At 44.8% G+C, this 15,812-nt stretch overlaps 1 protein-coding gene across 7 annotated transcripts in view; it reads right to left on the reverse strand.

Annotated features, from left to right (window-relative positions):
* The window catches only part of TSPAN5 (tetraspanin 5), a 335,779-nt gene that overhangs the window by 27,539 nt on the left and 292,428 nt on the right, over positions 1-15,812 (reverse strand). For all 7 annotated transcript variants that reach the window (XR_015165696.1, XM_086406686.1, XM_086406689.1 and 4 more), the window contains one exon: positions 5,281-5,331. Coding sequence is in view for 4 of the 7 variants with exons in the window: in XM_086406686.1 (XP_086262812.1) it covers positions 5,281-5,331 (51 nt within the window). In the remaining 3 variants the exon portion in view is untranslated. The remainder of the gene's footprint in view (positions 1-5,280; positions 5,332-15,812) is intronic.

Genomic DNA, 15,812 nt, shown 5'->3' on the forward strand with positions numbered 1-15,812 from the left:
AAAAGACAAGATGCAGAAAGACAGTCTGATACAATGACAAGTAGATGGATTAGAGACTCCTTGACTAATGACACCCAAGGGCACACACAAGTCAATGATGTCAACCCCAAAGGAAATTTCCAGTGACATGTCACTGGGTTCTGTCCTCGGCCTGCTCAATATGTCACTGCCTTCTATCAGTGATAGCTATACTTGACTGCAATCAGAATAATACAGGAAGCTTGTAAAACAGAGCCTCCTGGTGTCCACACCCCAGACCTACTGAATCCGAATTTGCCAGGTAGCACTGGAGCAAGGAGTTAAAGGAAGGTCTGAGTTCAAAGGAGGACTTGATCGAGGACGTTGATCAAAAGTACGGCTAAAACCAAGCTGAGCGGAGTGGGGAATGTGCTGGTTGACAGAGCACTGAGCTTCCAGCTTCAGAGCAATCTCTGCAGGTAGGCAGGTAGAACAGACCTGGGGCAATCTGGACTCTTGCATCTGCCTCTGAAAATCAGCCAGATGTGAGATGGAGGGAGGAAACCCAGCTGGACCTGGACCAACCTGAGACCACTCAGTGATACACTGTGTGACCTCAGTGGTACTGAGCAGACAGGAGAGAGGGGACGCGATCCAGCCCTACCCTCTATGGCCCCTAAAACATCCTCTCCCTGGAGAAGAGAACCCATAGGGACGTCAGAGGAGTGAGATCAAGATGGCAGAGGGATCCCCCACCTCCACCAGAACCTGGAAATTCACAAGGAAACACACCAAGGACTAAATACGGAGAAGGGCTTACAATGGGCCCCAATGGGGCAGACCTACATTCCATGAATGAAAACCAGTAGGACATGATTCTAATTTGGCAGGAGGAAGGTCTTTCTAATAGTAAGAGGAACCCAGAGAAAAGTGGTGAGTGCTTTGCCCAAGGAATTGTTCAACTTCTGTACTCTCCAAATTAGCACAAATTGCAATGTATTACTTTATTTATAGATCCCCTGGAGGAGGAAATGGCAACTCACTCCAGTATTCTTGCCTGGAGAATCCCATGGACAGAGGAGCCTAGCAGGCCTCAGTTCGTGGGGTCGCAAGCATGGGACATGACTGAAGTGTAGTTTATGTATATAAGCACACCGTCCTAGAACAAACTAGCATTCAGAGTTTATGTATATAATCATGCCTGTCCTAGAACATGAATTCCCTGAGGAATTACATGCCCAGAATCCAGCGCAAGCCATGCCCCACGCTGTGTGCTCAATAATGTTCTTTGAATGGATGAGGTGATTACTGCCGGACGCTGCCAAGCTTGTAGTGGCGGTAATTCATGCAACGTGACTGTTAACGTTCCTTCTAAAACCACAGATCCTATGATTTCTGAAAAACTGCACATAAACCAGTTTCCCCTGGAGACACATTCATCCTTTTCATCTTGACGGTGATCTGGAAGCTAGATTAAATGTATTATTTAATTATTAAGTCTAATATTCCACTGTAATATTAGTCCTAAATCTCAGCCTGGTATTTTTAATGATTTTTGCCTCCAATGTTTCTGTGCTCCACATAAAAATGTGCAAAACCCCACCTATTAAAGAAATCTGATCCTTCCAGCCGTGACCCAGTTTGGGGATTTACCCTCTGGGCCTCTTTTCAAGTAAATGTCACCACGTCTCCGTTGGGGGGATTTACTGATGCACAGGCTGGTGTGACCCGCCCTGCAGGTGCACGCGGCCGTCACCCTCAGCCGCCTGCGGTTCACCTCAGAACATCATCCCAGCAGTGGCCTGGTCTAGCTTAGAACTTATCCCCAAGGGCTTCAGCGGAGCAGCCTCTGCAGCTACCAAGTCAATCAATGAACATCACACCCTCCTTAAGAGACCCCAGAACACAGCCGATTCTCAGTCCACAGATCAGAGCCTGGAATGCTCCAAAAATCTGAGGCAGCTCCCAAAGCCCCCATTCTGTGCTGGTGCCCATGTAGGGCATCCAAGGAAGGGAACCATGTCCCAGAAAGCATGTACCTTACACCAGGCCCAGTGTGGGGAGCCACCCCACTTCATCCTCACAGCAACCCTACAAGCTGACACGAGTGTCCTTTGCATAAACCAGGGAAGGGTACCCAGAGACGCTAAACCACTTGCCCAAAGTCACACTGACAGCAAAGGAAGGAGTCAGTACTGAATGCTGGTCTTTCAGCCCCAGAGCTGTGCTTTTTTTTTTCCCCTCATGGCAACCAGAGTGATCTTAAAAGCCAGATTAGGACACTCCCTTAATGGCCTGGTAACTTCCTCTCATTCAGCCTCTACTGGCCCCTGCCCCTCCTGGCTCTGCCTGCCTCTCTGGCCACCTGCCTTACATCTAGCTCCCCCTTTCTACTGGCCTCTTCCTGCTCCTCAGAATCGCTATGTGCCTGACTCAGGGCCACTGGACTTGCCAGTCCCTCTGCCTAGAATGCTACTCCCCCAATGCTCTGCAGACCCCTCTTTACTTCATCCAGGTCTCTGCTCCAGCACCCTCTTGTCAGGGAGACCGTTCCCAAGTGCTCTATCTAAAAGAGATCCCTTTTGGGGCTTCCTTGGTGGCTCAACGGTAAAGAATCCACCTGCCAAAACAAGAGATACAGGTTTGATCCCTGGTCCAGGAAGATTCCACACGCCTCAGAGCAACTAAATCCACGCACCACAACTACGGAGGCTGCGCTCTAAAGCCCAGGCGCCGTAACTACGAAGCCCATGAGCTGCAACTTCTGCAGCCCATGCACCCTAGAGCCTGTGCTCCACAAGAGAAGCCATGGCACTGCAACTGGAGAGTGGCCCCCGCTCACTACAGCTAGAGAAAAGCCCGCACAGCGACAAAGACGTAACACAGCCAAAAAGAAATAAAAAGTAAGAGAGACCTCTTCCCCACCACTCTTTAAGTAGCCCTTACTCTGTACCTTGCGTTTCTCAGCACTCATCCACACCTGCACACATGTTCCTGGCTAGTTAACTGCTTACTGCTGGTGCCCCCACTAAAAACAAGCCCTATGGGACAGGGACTCAGCATCATTTGCTGCTGCATCCTCACCCCCAACTCAGGGCCCAAACATACGGCCAGTATGCACCATACTGAGCTGTTACATGTCCTTTGTCCTCCGCTACCTCTGCGTAGTCCCAGCTCACAGAGTTCTGCTACACAGTAGCTGGGCAACCCTGGCCAAGTAACTCCAGCTCTGCAGAGAAGCCTTCCCTTTGCTGATACCAGCCCTGAAAAAGGAGGGAACTGCTATTTCATCCCTCCCTAGAGACCACATCCGGAGAAGGCAATGGCACCCCACTCCAGTACTCTTGCCTGGAAAATCCCATGGACGGAGGAGCCTGGTAGGCTGCAGTCCATGGGGTCGCTGGGAGTTGGACACGACTGAGCGACTTCACTTTCACTTTTCACTTTCATGCATTGGAGAAGGAAATGGCAACCCACTCCAGCATTCTTGCCTGGAGAATCCCAGGGACAGGGGAGCCTGGTGGGCTGCTGTCCATGGGGTCGCAGAGAGTCAGACACGACTAAAGCAACTTAGCAGCAGCAGCAGCAGCAGCAGCAGAGACCACATCATCCCCTTGCTCTGATGTTTGTATGATACTGTCGGTTTTAGAATTTTGTGATTTAATCAAAGAAGAGACATTGGGGCGACTGATGAGACAAAAGGATAATTATATTTCACAAAGAGAAAAACCTTCAAAACAACATATTGTCTGTTTATTGCTAGAACAGATAATTAGTTCATATAATGCCCTCCAGCATCTTTTCAGAGCAGATAGAAATGGACTGATTAAAGGAGAGTTATACAAAGCTATATGATCTGGCCCTGAACCAAACAGAGGGCTTCTAAAAGTGGAATTTCTGAGATTCCACCAGTACAAACCTCCAGGCTTATAAAGGGATCGACACAGAAGCTGATCATAATCCAAAAGAAGGTCAGTTATTCAACAGAAAAGTTTCTGGAGATAAAATTCTGTTTTGGGAACTTAATTTGTTTCCCTTGATGTACAGTCACCACCCTTCCTCATAAGGTTGCTGGAAGGTGGTTCATTTTCCATAAACATTTCACAATCTGTACAAGTATTCTGAAAATAAACAGATGGCAGTTCAATTTCAAAACTCGGGATTTACTTTGAGTTTTACTGGATACAATCTATCTAAACATTGTTTTACTTGTGGAAATGCCTTCTTGCAGCTGAAGGGCTTTTGTTTGCTGGACTTTCTTAGTTCTTCTCTCCTTTCCTAATACACAGACCACTTCAAAGGAATGCCTGACTTCAGGCCTTGGTCAAGTTCAGAGGGTGAAATGTCAATGTGATAAGAGAATGGTCTTCTGGGAAAATTTCAGCTAAACGTCTTAGTTTACAACTTTTAACCAATCCATGCACGCCCTCACTCTCATAGGTGGGAGATGATAAAGCTTTACTGTGTAGCCAAATACCAGAACAGATAAAATGCTGCCAATGATCTCATGTCCAAAGAAGGAAGGAAAAAAGAGTATTTATTTTTGAATTCCACTGCTTGGCGTCAGAAGGAGAAGCTGCAGAAAAAAACTTCAAAGGTATGGATAGGAAGGGAAGTGGAGGAATGGACACAGGGCAGTGTTGTTGTGAGGGTGTTGTTTACATAATAAACCACCCAGAACATTGTGTCTTCATATAGCCTTCTCCATAGATCCAGATTTATTTTTTTACTGTGTGATATTTGATGACACAGTTTGGATATTCCTTAACATTTCCAATCAGCACACAAGTGTTCACACTCTTAGCAACACTGATAAGTTTATCTGATTTTCAAACACAAATTGTATCTAGTTTCTTCCATACGTACCACATGCTAATAGCTTAGCATATAATGTTCACACTCAAATATAATCTTCACGGCTTGAATAATCTTCCAAAGGGTTTTTTAAAAAATAAAAGAGAAAAAAAGGCTCCAGGTGCTTATTTAGTATTGTTAGTATTATTTATATGCATTACTGAAATTCTTGTGCCAGAGTGTTCCCATGTTCCATGGGAACATGTCTCTCCGGCTAACTGATAAAATTCCAATAACACATTCTGTGTTATGCACGTGTGTTGTTACTTCTGTAATTATTTTTGTGCAATGATCAATTTAGGCTCCATTCTTCAATCTTTGAACTGTGACATTATTTTTCAGGGGTACTTTTTCGTTAAAGAGCCATGTTTCCATACACTTGGCAGTCATCAAAGAGGAAAAAGAGACAACATATAACGTGCAGCTTCTTACAAACAAAATGTGTGATTTTAATGATGTTTTACTTACTTTTTCATTCCACGCCCAGAGTCCGATTCCAAGAAATGCTATTCCCAAAAACTGAAAGAAAGCGAGAAAGTGATGTAAGTATGAGAGTAAATGCCATATTTTCACTAGTACAAAGTTTCAATCACTTTTGTTTTGGTTACTTTATCTGCTGAGAAAGTTTTCTCTAAAATCTAACAGTCTTCAACAGGAAAAGAAATACTACCATCCCCTTGATAAAATTATTACCACATTAAGAACAGCACTTGCTTAGAAGTCATTCAGATTATAAAGAATAATAATTAGGTAAAATCTTGAATAAAATTAAAGTCATCAATAATGTCTGATGCTGCCTTTCTGGACTGGAGAGGAAGCAGTGAGTATGCCATAAACCTAAGCATGATGTTCACTAGAAAATGGATAACTAGGGGCATGAATTTAGCAGAGTTGGAGATTTTCTCCTTGCCATCATGCCATTAAGAATGGGCTGCAGCAGGGAGGGCCTGCAGAAACCCCCAGTATCCCTCAGTCAACTCTTTATCACCCCTTCTAAAGGGAACAGGACCCTTATCAAGTCCAGGATGACCCAAACAAAACACCTGGAATCTTTGTCAGAAACTTATAATACTTACATTGTAGTTGAAAGGGCTTCCATGACTTGGCCTAAACTCAGTGCTATAACTTCACGCATAACACAGAGCACACAAATAACATGCAAGGTTGAACTAAAAATACACAGACTCAGCCATCCATCAGCTGCATTGAGTATGGGGCTAGAGAGGGGAGCAACAGTAACCAGGAGGATAGTCCATTTGAATCAGTTCTCACAGCATTCCATCTCCTTTAAGAGACACGTTTTTTCCAGCACACTTTAACGTCTCTGAAATTGGGATGTGTCTTAAAAATGATGGTATCTCAGTTTAATTGCTTTTTTACCCCCCTTGACTGTACCTCAAATAATAGTGTGTCTTATAACCAGAGTTCCACAGGTTTGGAAACACGTGGCACACGGCTCAGAGCTCAGTGATCAGGACTGGCTGTAACTGGCCACAAGGAAAGACACATCTTAGTCCTCATCTTTATTATCCACAGCAACTCTGAGTTTCCTCTCCAAACAGTGAGGTGAAAAGAGGGTGGGCAGGTTGAGACTGAGGGCCGTGGCGCATGCTGTTTATTTTACTAACATCTTGATCAAGTTAAACGTCAGGGAAGCTGTCCACTGAGAGGGAGCCGTGGAGAAGATGAGAGTAAGGGTGGTTACTCTCTCCAGTTTCAGGGAAATCTGAGAAGGGTCCACCTGGCGAGGTCTGTGCCATTCGCAGCGGGGAGCTACAGACACTTTGTAGGCAATGACTAACAAATCCAAAAAGGGGCTGGGAAAACAGCAGAAGCAGAGGGAAAAGAGCGAACGGGAAATAATACAGAGGAGTGACTGCTCGGAAAAGGTGGTGGTGTTTTTACAAGCAGAACTTCCCAAGCCCTAGACAATTATCTGACACTGCAGTGACACAGCACTTGATGCACTCTGAGTTCCTACACAGAAAAGTTCGGCACTGTGGCCTCGATGGAGCAAAACCGAAGGACCCCTTTCTTCCAAGCTACCCTTGGTCACGGAAGTCTGAGAACATTTAGAAAAATGTATTTTCAGCATGCCAACAAAAAACCAGTATGCTTAGCCTCTCTACTGCCCTGACCAGAATGTTATTTCACTTTACAGTTCCTATCGGAAGCCACAAATGCACCAGCCTCTCAAATGACTCAAAATGTTTCTGGGTCTCTACAGTACAAAAATAATGCCACTCAGCATGTCACTCTCATTTTCACAGGTCCCAGACCAGTAGGGTAACAGAGACGACTGCACACATGGGAGACCATTAGACCTACATCCTTATTGACATCAAACTCAGCCCAGGGAAGTCTGAGACTTTCTCATGTTAAAGCCCTTTGCGGACAAAGGCAGGTCACTCCCCTGATGCAGTGAATCACAGTGTCACCCCGAGCAATGGTGGGATGCTGTGACAGAGGACACCATGACCTGCTGTCCGTCTTGCTGAGGAGGGCAGACAGGTCATCGCTGAGGTCCCCTGCCTCACTGCTAACATTACCTTCTCTTTATTACGTGTCAGGCACTGTGCTAGTGCCTTCTGTATGCCATGTCTCTCTTAAGCATCGCAACTATTTATTCTGAAGGAGGCATTATTATTAACTCCATTTTGAGAAAGATTAATTTGCTCAGAGGCACACAGCTTCTGAGTGGAGAAGCAGAGATTTGGACCAACATGAATGTAACAGCAACATTCGTGTTCTTACCAGTAGTGATAAGTCCCCATTTTCCTCTGTGGGACAGAAAGTTGATACATTCAGATTAGAAGTATATGGGATATGATGAGGATATCATATGTACCCGCCCAAGGAAGCAATGGGAAGTTGAGAGGGTAAAAAGAGATGAGAACTTTGCCTTCACATAAAGAACAGGCTATAGAACAGACATTCCCCAGGCTGGTGACAGCAACGGAGTAACATAGAAAACAAATTCAGTGGTGGGTCAACTTTCTCCTCTTTGAATAATCTTTTTCTTGGGAACACAGAGATTATTTGTCACTTTGAAAAATCGTTTTCTTTCCCAAATCATATAAACAGATTGGAAACAACATTTTTGACAAAGAAAAGAGAAAAAAAAATCAGGATCTGAAGAAGACTGAAAGACAATTTCCTTTACAATTTTGCTCCAATATTTCCTGCCTTAACTGTGACCTCCCAAACAAGGTTTGAGGATTTGGAGAAAGACACCGAATCTGAAATCCAGGAAAGCACTCAATTGCTAAGCGAGTGGTGCGGGGCCGGGACCTCAGCCCGTACATAGCTCTACGGCTCCATCATCAGCCAACATCCTCCCAATGACTCTCAGCCCATATGCTTTCTTTTAAAATCAAGTTGTTCCAGCTCCAACAATTAAACAGAGAAGAGCCAAAAAACAGACACAGGCACGCAGCACTTGAAGCACACCGAGTTTCCCCCTTCCCACCTCCAGAAGAAAAGGCGACCATAAACCCCCAAATTGACCTTGTTCTGAAACCCAAAGGCCACTTTACAGGGAACAAATGAGAACATTAAAGTCAATTCTTTATTCCTTTGAAATAGAAACAAGACCAGATCTGAGGCATCCTCCCATGTGGCAATGTATGCAAACACACAGGCAAATGTTTGTCTATCCAACTTTGATGTTTTAAAATGAATATTAATTTTGCCAACATTTGCCAAATGCTAATTATGAACTAAGCACCATACTAAGTACTGTGTTTTATATGAATGAGTTAAAACAGCAGTGCCTAACACAGCAGGCTCCCAGCCACCGGGCACTTGAAACATGGTTAGTTCAAAGTGAGATGTGCTAGGAGGTGTAAAATATACTCTGGATTTAAAAGACTTAACATTCTGAAGAATGTAAAAGTTCTCATTAACAGCTGCGTATTTATTTTTAATTGGAGTATAGATGATTTACAGTGTTGTCTTAGTTTCAGGCATACAGTAATGTGATTCAGTAATACATATATATCAATATATCTATTCTTTTTCAGATTCTTTTCCATTATAAGTTATTTAAGATGTTGTAGTTCCCTGTGTTATATGATACATCCTTGTTATCTATTTTAAGTATGTAGTACGTATCTATTAATCTCAAATTCCTAATTTATTCACCCCCACCTTTCCTTTCTTGTAACCATAAGTTTGTTTTCTACTTCTGTGAGTCTCTGTTTTGTATGTGAGTTTATTTGTATCATTTCTTTAGATTCCACATAAAAGTGATATCACGTGACATTTGTCTGACTTACTTCACTCAGTACGACAATCTCTAGGCCCATCCATGTTGCTGCAGATGGCATTATTTCATTCTTTTTTATGACTTTTTTTTTTACAGCTGTTTTATTTTTGATTACACGTTGAAATGATAATACTTCAGCTATATTGGGTTAAATATTTTAAAAATTAATTTCACTTATTTTACTATTTACTGAAGTAGTTGATTTATAAGATCATATGAGTTTCAGGTATACCACATAGTGATTCAATATTTTTACAGATTATACTCAGTTTAAAGTTACAAAATCATGGCTATATTTCCCTGTGCTGTATAATGTATCCATGAAGCTTACTTAATAGATTTTTTTAAAAATATAGCTAGTGGAACATTTAATTTAAATTATATATGTGGCTTGCACTATATTACTATTGGACAATGCTGTTCTAAAGTATACCACGATAATACCATGCAGTAGAAATATTATCCCCATTTCATAGATAAGGAAACTGAGACTTGGACACATGGAGTAAGTCTCCCAAGATTACACAGGGGCCTGAGCTGGGCTGCTCAGGCAACTTGACTCCTCGGTCCAAGCTCCAGACTATTATAGTAGTATACTTTGCTGAGGTGCATAAAATGTCTGTTCAGCCAAACAAAGGATGGAGAATTATACTGAAACTCATGTTTTAAGACTCAAAAGTACTTCTTTAATTTCTAGGTATTCAAAGCAAAGCATGTTTTCCTGACTAGGAATGAGAACAGCACGTGGGTAGAAACAGAGAGGAGCGTGTGGATGGAAGCCCACCAGGCTTTGCAGAACAACAGCCAGCAGAGCTGATCCTCAAGAAAAGCTGGAGAGGACAGTGGCCCTGTGATGTGACTAGGACGATGGGGCTTCTCTGCCAGGAAGGTCACACCTGCCCCCTTTCCTCTTCCTCCATCTGTTGTTTTTGTCCTTGCTGAGCTCCCAACATATCAGAAATGGACCAATGTTCCATTATGCTACTTGGTACAACAACGGATGCTTCAAGAAGCCATTCACTCATCTATCTACAACCTTCAACAAACATTTTTCAAGTTCCTGCTTTGTGCTAGGCACTGCTTTTATCTTGTGATAAATGTAGGTAAGAAAACAGACATAGTCCCTGTTTCCAGAGATCTTAAAGTCTAGATAGAAAGATACATCTTTACCAAATAATGTGTAAAAGACAAAATCACCCTTGACGGTGCTCTAAAGGAGAAGAACATAAGACCAATACAAATGATAAGAGGGACATGTGACCGAGAATAGTAGTCCAGAAAGTGCGTGTATGCTCACTCGTGTCTGGCTCTTCATGATCCCAGATGGCAGCCCCCCAGGCTCCTCTGTCCATGGAATTTTCCAGGTAAGAATACTGGAGTGGGTTGCCATTTCCTCCTCCAGGGGATCTTCCCAACCCAGGGACTGAACCCACATCTCCTGTACTGGCAGGTGGATTCTTTACTGCTGAACCACCGGGGAAGCCAGTCCAGGAAGGCTTCCCTAAGTAAGCGACGTAGGAACTGAGGTCTGCAAGATGAGAAGACATTAACTGGGATAGAAAAGAAGGCAGAGTGATTCAGGTAGAGGGAAGAGAATGTGCAAAGGCCCTGGGGTGAGAGAAGCACAGCAAGTAAAGGGTCTACAGGTGACCGGTATGACAGGTGCACAAACAATGGGGGAAGCAGGGAGGTATGGCAGGCGTGCAATGAGAGATGAGTAGGACCAGCCTACTCAGGGTCTCGTACGTCACCTTAAGGAATCCAGTCATCACCCTAAGAGTGACAGGAAGACATTCAGGGCTGTATGTACGTACTTGGCTGAGATGGGGTGAGAAAGCAGGTTTTTATCAGATTTGGTCTTTGGGAAAATGACCCGAGTTGCAGAAAAGATGAGTTGAGAGTTCAGAGTAGATGCACAGCAGCTAGGAGGAGCGAGCTTTGGTCATGCAGATAAGACCCAACTGCATCCTGGACTGAAATGTACTGAAGAAGCACATGGAATCGAGAGCATTTAGAAATAAAACTGATATCTTCAGAGATGCCTGGATATGGTCACAGGATGGCGTGGGGTTAAGGCTGAAGGAGAGGGAAGTATAATATTAAGGATAATGCCTGTGTTTCTGACATCTTTTAAATGGAGACTATGGGTCCTCTAAATCCATCTTATGTCCTCTCTGACAGAAATAACGCTCGGGTGTCAATTTCATAACTAGCTTGAGATGTAGCAGCATTTCTGAAGGACAGCTTTCTTTCATGGGTATTTTGGCTGCTCTCTGAATTCTCTTTGAAGCAAGTTTCAGCTTGCATACTTTTAAAAAATAAATTATTTAAAACCTGTATACATGTCCACCACCTCCTACAACTTTTACTCACAAAAGGAAGCAGTTATGCATATCTGTATGTTAAAGTTCACAGGCAATTCTTTTTTATCCCCCCACAGGCAGTTCTTAAATGGACATTTTTGATCCTCTTTGCTTAAAAAACAACAACAATGACATCTGTCTGGCACCCTATGAACAGACTCGAAATAACAATGCAGCAAGGTAAACACAGTAGGGGAAAATAAAAATCAGGTCAATTTTCTCACCTAACTGGAACCTGGAAAATATCATCCTAAATAACAATGGAAAGAACTTTTATTCCTTAATCATTCTGATGACGTTGTTTTTAAAAATCATAAGCTGTGCCTGAATAAACAGGAGAGATGCATTTTAAAACCTTTGGCACAGAAGAGAGGAAAGGGAAAGAAGAGGTGTATTTTCCTGGAGTACGTGTATGTTTTATGAAGATGTTTTTCTGACACCTAAGTCTGACCCAGACTCCAGGTCTGGCGGGGTGGATGAGCGGAGCAGTCCACACAAGTGTGCTAAATACTTCTGTTAACAAAATCTATATCGTCTCTATCAAACATGGGCTGATGCAGGAGTAAAACACCTCTGGGCAGAATTCTTGCCATGTCAGAAGAGTATAAACACGGGTTAGTGGAAAATTCAATACGCAGAAAGGCAATCCCAATTTTGCCACTGGGTCCCCATGTCCCAGTTTGTACAAAGTGTCCAGAATCCTTATGATAAGATGGCATGGCAGATCAAGTACAGACTTGTAAACAGGATATTTCCCATCTGAGCCAGGGTCAACCTCTCACTTCACTTCGCCCTCGTGGCCTCCTCATGCAGCCCGAACACAGGCAGCCGGAAGAAGCCCAGCTCTGGCTGGGCTTGTGGTTTCGTGACCTCGGAAAGGCTCCTTGTTTGTTCAGCACACATTTACTGAGCATCTGCTATGAGCCAGGTAGCCCTCTAGGGGCCCTGGATAATTATCACTGGGAAGCGAAACAGACAAATGTGCCTGCTCTTGCAGCTGACATTCTCATCAGGCCATGTGGGGAACGAAAGACACTAAAAAGAAGCATATGTGAGTTAGATCACGTACAGCTGTAGAAGACGAGAGACACTGAGGGAAAAGAGAGCAGCATGGGGGAGTGAGGTGTGGTCCAGGGAGGGGTGAGCTGCTGTGACGCTGAAATGGGGCGGACAGAGCAAGTCTCCACCAAGACAGTCACGTAAGCAAAGACACGAGGGACGTGAAGGTGCTGGCTGGTAGGTGTCAGGGAACCGAGTTCCAGGCAAAGCAGCAGCCTGGCTAAGGGCCTAAGCTAAGGTGTCCAGGTTTAATGGAGGAACAGGGGCCACACTGGTTGGTTTCTGAAGGCCATGGCGGTGACTGGTTTCTCCTGGAGACAGAAGGAACCACGGGAGGGTTTCCTGATTTCCCAGAGCCCCCTGGTCCTAATGTGTCAAACAGAGATACTAAGGGCCCCTGAGGAAAGAGAGCAACTTCAGGGTCAATGTGACAGCGTAAGGACTGGGTGACTCAGAACTCGACTGACATGCCTAGAATAGTTGGCACTTCCTACATGTCTGTTCCCTCCCCATCCTCAGTCCTTTCTCAGCTGCAGCAGCCTCTCCCCAGACCTAGGCCAGGTCAGGATGACTCCTGCTCCCTCTGGGTGCAGTCTTGCCTCCTCCAAGGATGAGGAAGCATCCTCGTTCAGGGACCAGCGGCCCCTCTCTTCTCAGCTGCTGCTCCTCTCACACGTGGACCCTTACCTGACATTTACACACACAGGGCTGAAAAGTTGCCACATGGCCCGAGGTCAGACTCTGGGAGTGATGGGGGCTGTATTAACTGGACGGCATGTGCTATTTAAGGGGCAGGAACACCTGCCTCCAATGAATCATCTCCTTCCCCTGCGCAGGCGGGAGGCTCCTTCCAGGAACAGCGTCTACAAGTACCCCTGCGCGTTTACAAGAAACACACTCCAGTCAGGATACCGAGACCGAGTTTAACCTCGAGTCTTTCCTCTTTCTTGTCTTGTCAGTCTCGTTCTTGAATACTGAGAGTCACTGGCGTCAGAACTTCAAAACCTGCTAATTCTGAAACCCCACATGATAGTAAGTTTCTCCCCATCAGGGCTTCTCAGTGCATTGTCCTTCCCCCTAACCTTATCACTCTTCACTTTTACCTTATACCCTTCATGATTTGTTTTGGTTCCTTTATATCCATTCTTAAAAACGGAATCTTTGGGGAAGAATGTGGAATATAAATTATAACCAATATCGGGACTTTTCTGGCAGTCCAGAGGTTGGGACTTTGCCTTCCAATGCAGAGGGTATGGGTTCAAAAGCTGGTCAGGAGGTTAAGACCCTATATGTCGCATGGCCGAAAAACCAAAACATAAAACAGAAGTAACATCCAAAAAAAGACTTTCAAAAAGGTCTACATTAAAAAAAAAAATCTAAAATAATTATAAGTAATATTGACTGGGGCAACATCTCCATCTACACCCCCCTTTTATGAAAACTGGCCACCCCCCTCAAGGGTGGGCCCCTGCAGTCATGTACGCAAAGGAGAGCCCAGCCCCTCTCCACCCTCTGTAGACTGAACAGCAGACTGCAGTAGGCCTGCATCTCAGAAAGAGCCATTTATTCAATACGAGACCAGAGTCTCTCTTGCCCAGAAATCGAGTGTTGGACATGGTGATTTTTATCAGCTTCAGTCTCCCTTAGGCTGGAAGAGACCGGGCTGCCTTGGAGGGAGCATGCAGATACAGAAACAGAAAAGGGGGACTTCTGTTACTGCCCACTCTCCACTCCTCATCCCCAGCACCCCGGCCACACGTCCTGATCCTGAGTTCCACGCGATGCCCCTGGGTCCCTACTGTACATCTCCTCCTCCCATCCTGACTCAAGTTACTTTGGGAGCTTCCTGTTACTTGCTACCAAGAGGGTCCTAAGACAGAAGTAAGAGACCAGTTTCCCTCGCACTTAGTCTGTGACAAGCTTGCTATAAACAGTTAAGTGTGTGGGACAGGCATGAGCACGATGGGGCTCCAGAGACTAACAATGATGTGGTGGAGGGTGCTTTTCCCAATAGCTGAGGACAGACTCTGGTGGCTCTGAACTACCGGGAAAGCTGTTGTGACCTAATGTGAGAAGCTACACGTGATTCAGCCATGTTCTTCCTCAGAGAAAGGGCTGCCTTCTGCTTGCTGATTGAATTTTGGAAGCAGAATGACACAGCCAGAACCCCAGAAACGGTTCCCAGGCAGAGACGTGGTTCCCAAGCATTATAGATCTGTGTTTTCTCCTCCTGTTTTCCCAGAGAGGAGGGCAGGGCTCTCTCTGCCTTTGAACTCCACCAGGAGACAGCCAGAGCACCTCTTGAAGAAATGTCTACAATCCAGGGACATTCTCATTCACAAATTCCTTTGTTAAGAGTTTGGAGCTTAACATTTTGGCAAAAACTAGTGCAATTTCAGTTTCTCAGTAATCCGAGATGGGCAGGGAGAGGAAGGCAGGGAGGGCCTGCAGGCCGTATAGCCCATATTCCTCTAGGAACTCTCTCAGGCAATGCACGCACACAGAAAGGAACACAGGGGATCGTGCAGTTCTGGATGGAATCACGGAGGCTGCAAGTTTACAGACCACTGATCTTTGTATCAGTCAAAGCCAGGCTTATACTGCCTGGATACTCCATCTATACTTCTCTGATAAGATAAAAACCAAGGCTAAGAAGAGACCACACAGATGTTCTGAAAGCTGAGGAGGACTGAAGGACTCAAGAATTTCACATGACAAGTATGAGCAGTAAGCTATCTGCAGACAAACATCAGCCTTGTGGAAATAAGCTCCTGTTTGCATTAAACAGCCAAGCAGTGCAGCTCCAGCGAACGGCAGCTTCAAAAGTTTAAGACTCTCACATGTACACTGTTTTTGTATTGAAACATCGTAAAGTTTTAAAGAAACATCTGAGGCAAGGCTTAATGGTAAATGCAGAGAAAAATTAAAATAGGATTACTCTTTTTTAAAAGCACAAGTAGGACTATGTATTTCAATTCCCTCAATAAATACATAGTTTCTATATACACCAGGGCACTATGCTAGAGGCCAGGGACAGGAAGGTCACAAGCATAACAGTTGGTCTCTTAAAGAGCTAGCTGTCGAGGGGCGGAAAGTGGGAACAGGTAAATAAAACCAAGACTCAAGCACAGGGAATGGCGTGGCACCTGCCCGGAGATGCAGAGCCACAGAGACAGAGGGGAGGCCCTGGGCTCCCTGCGGGGCGGGGTGGGGGCAGGGGCTCAGAGGAAGCTTCCTAGGAAGTGACAGGAAAGGAGAAAGGAAGTGTCTCCTGCAGAGGAAGCAGTGCGTGCAAAAGGAACAAAGCCTGA

Source organism: Bos grunniens, chromosome 6, assembly GCF_055505025.1.
Source record: "Bos grunniens cultivar Pamir isolate PY7600 chromosome 6, Bosgru_T2T1.0, whole genome shotgun sequence".
NCBI lineage: Eukaryota > Metazoa > Chordata > Mammalia > Artiodactyla > Bovidae > Bos > Bos grunniens.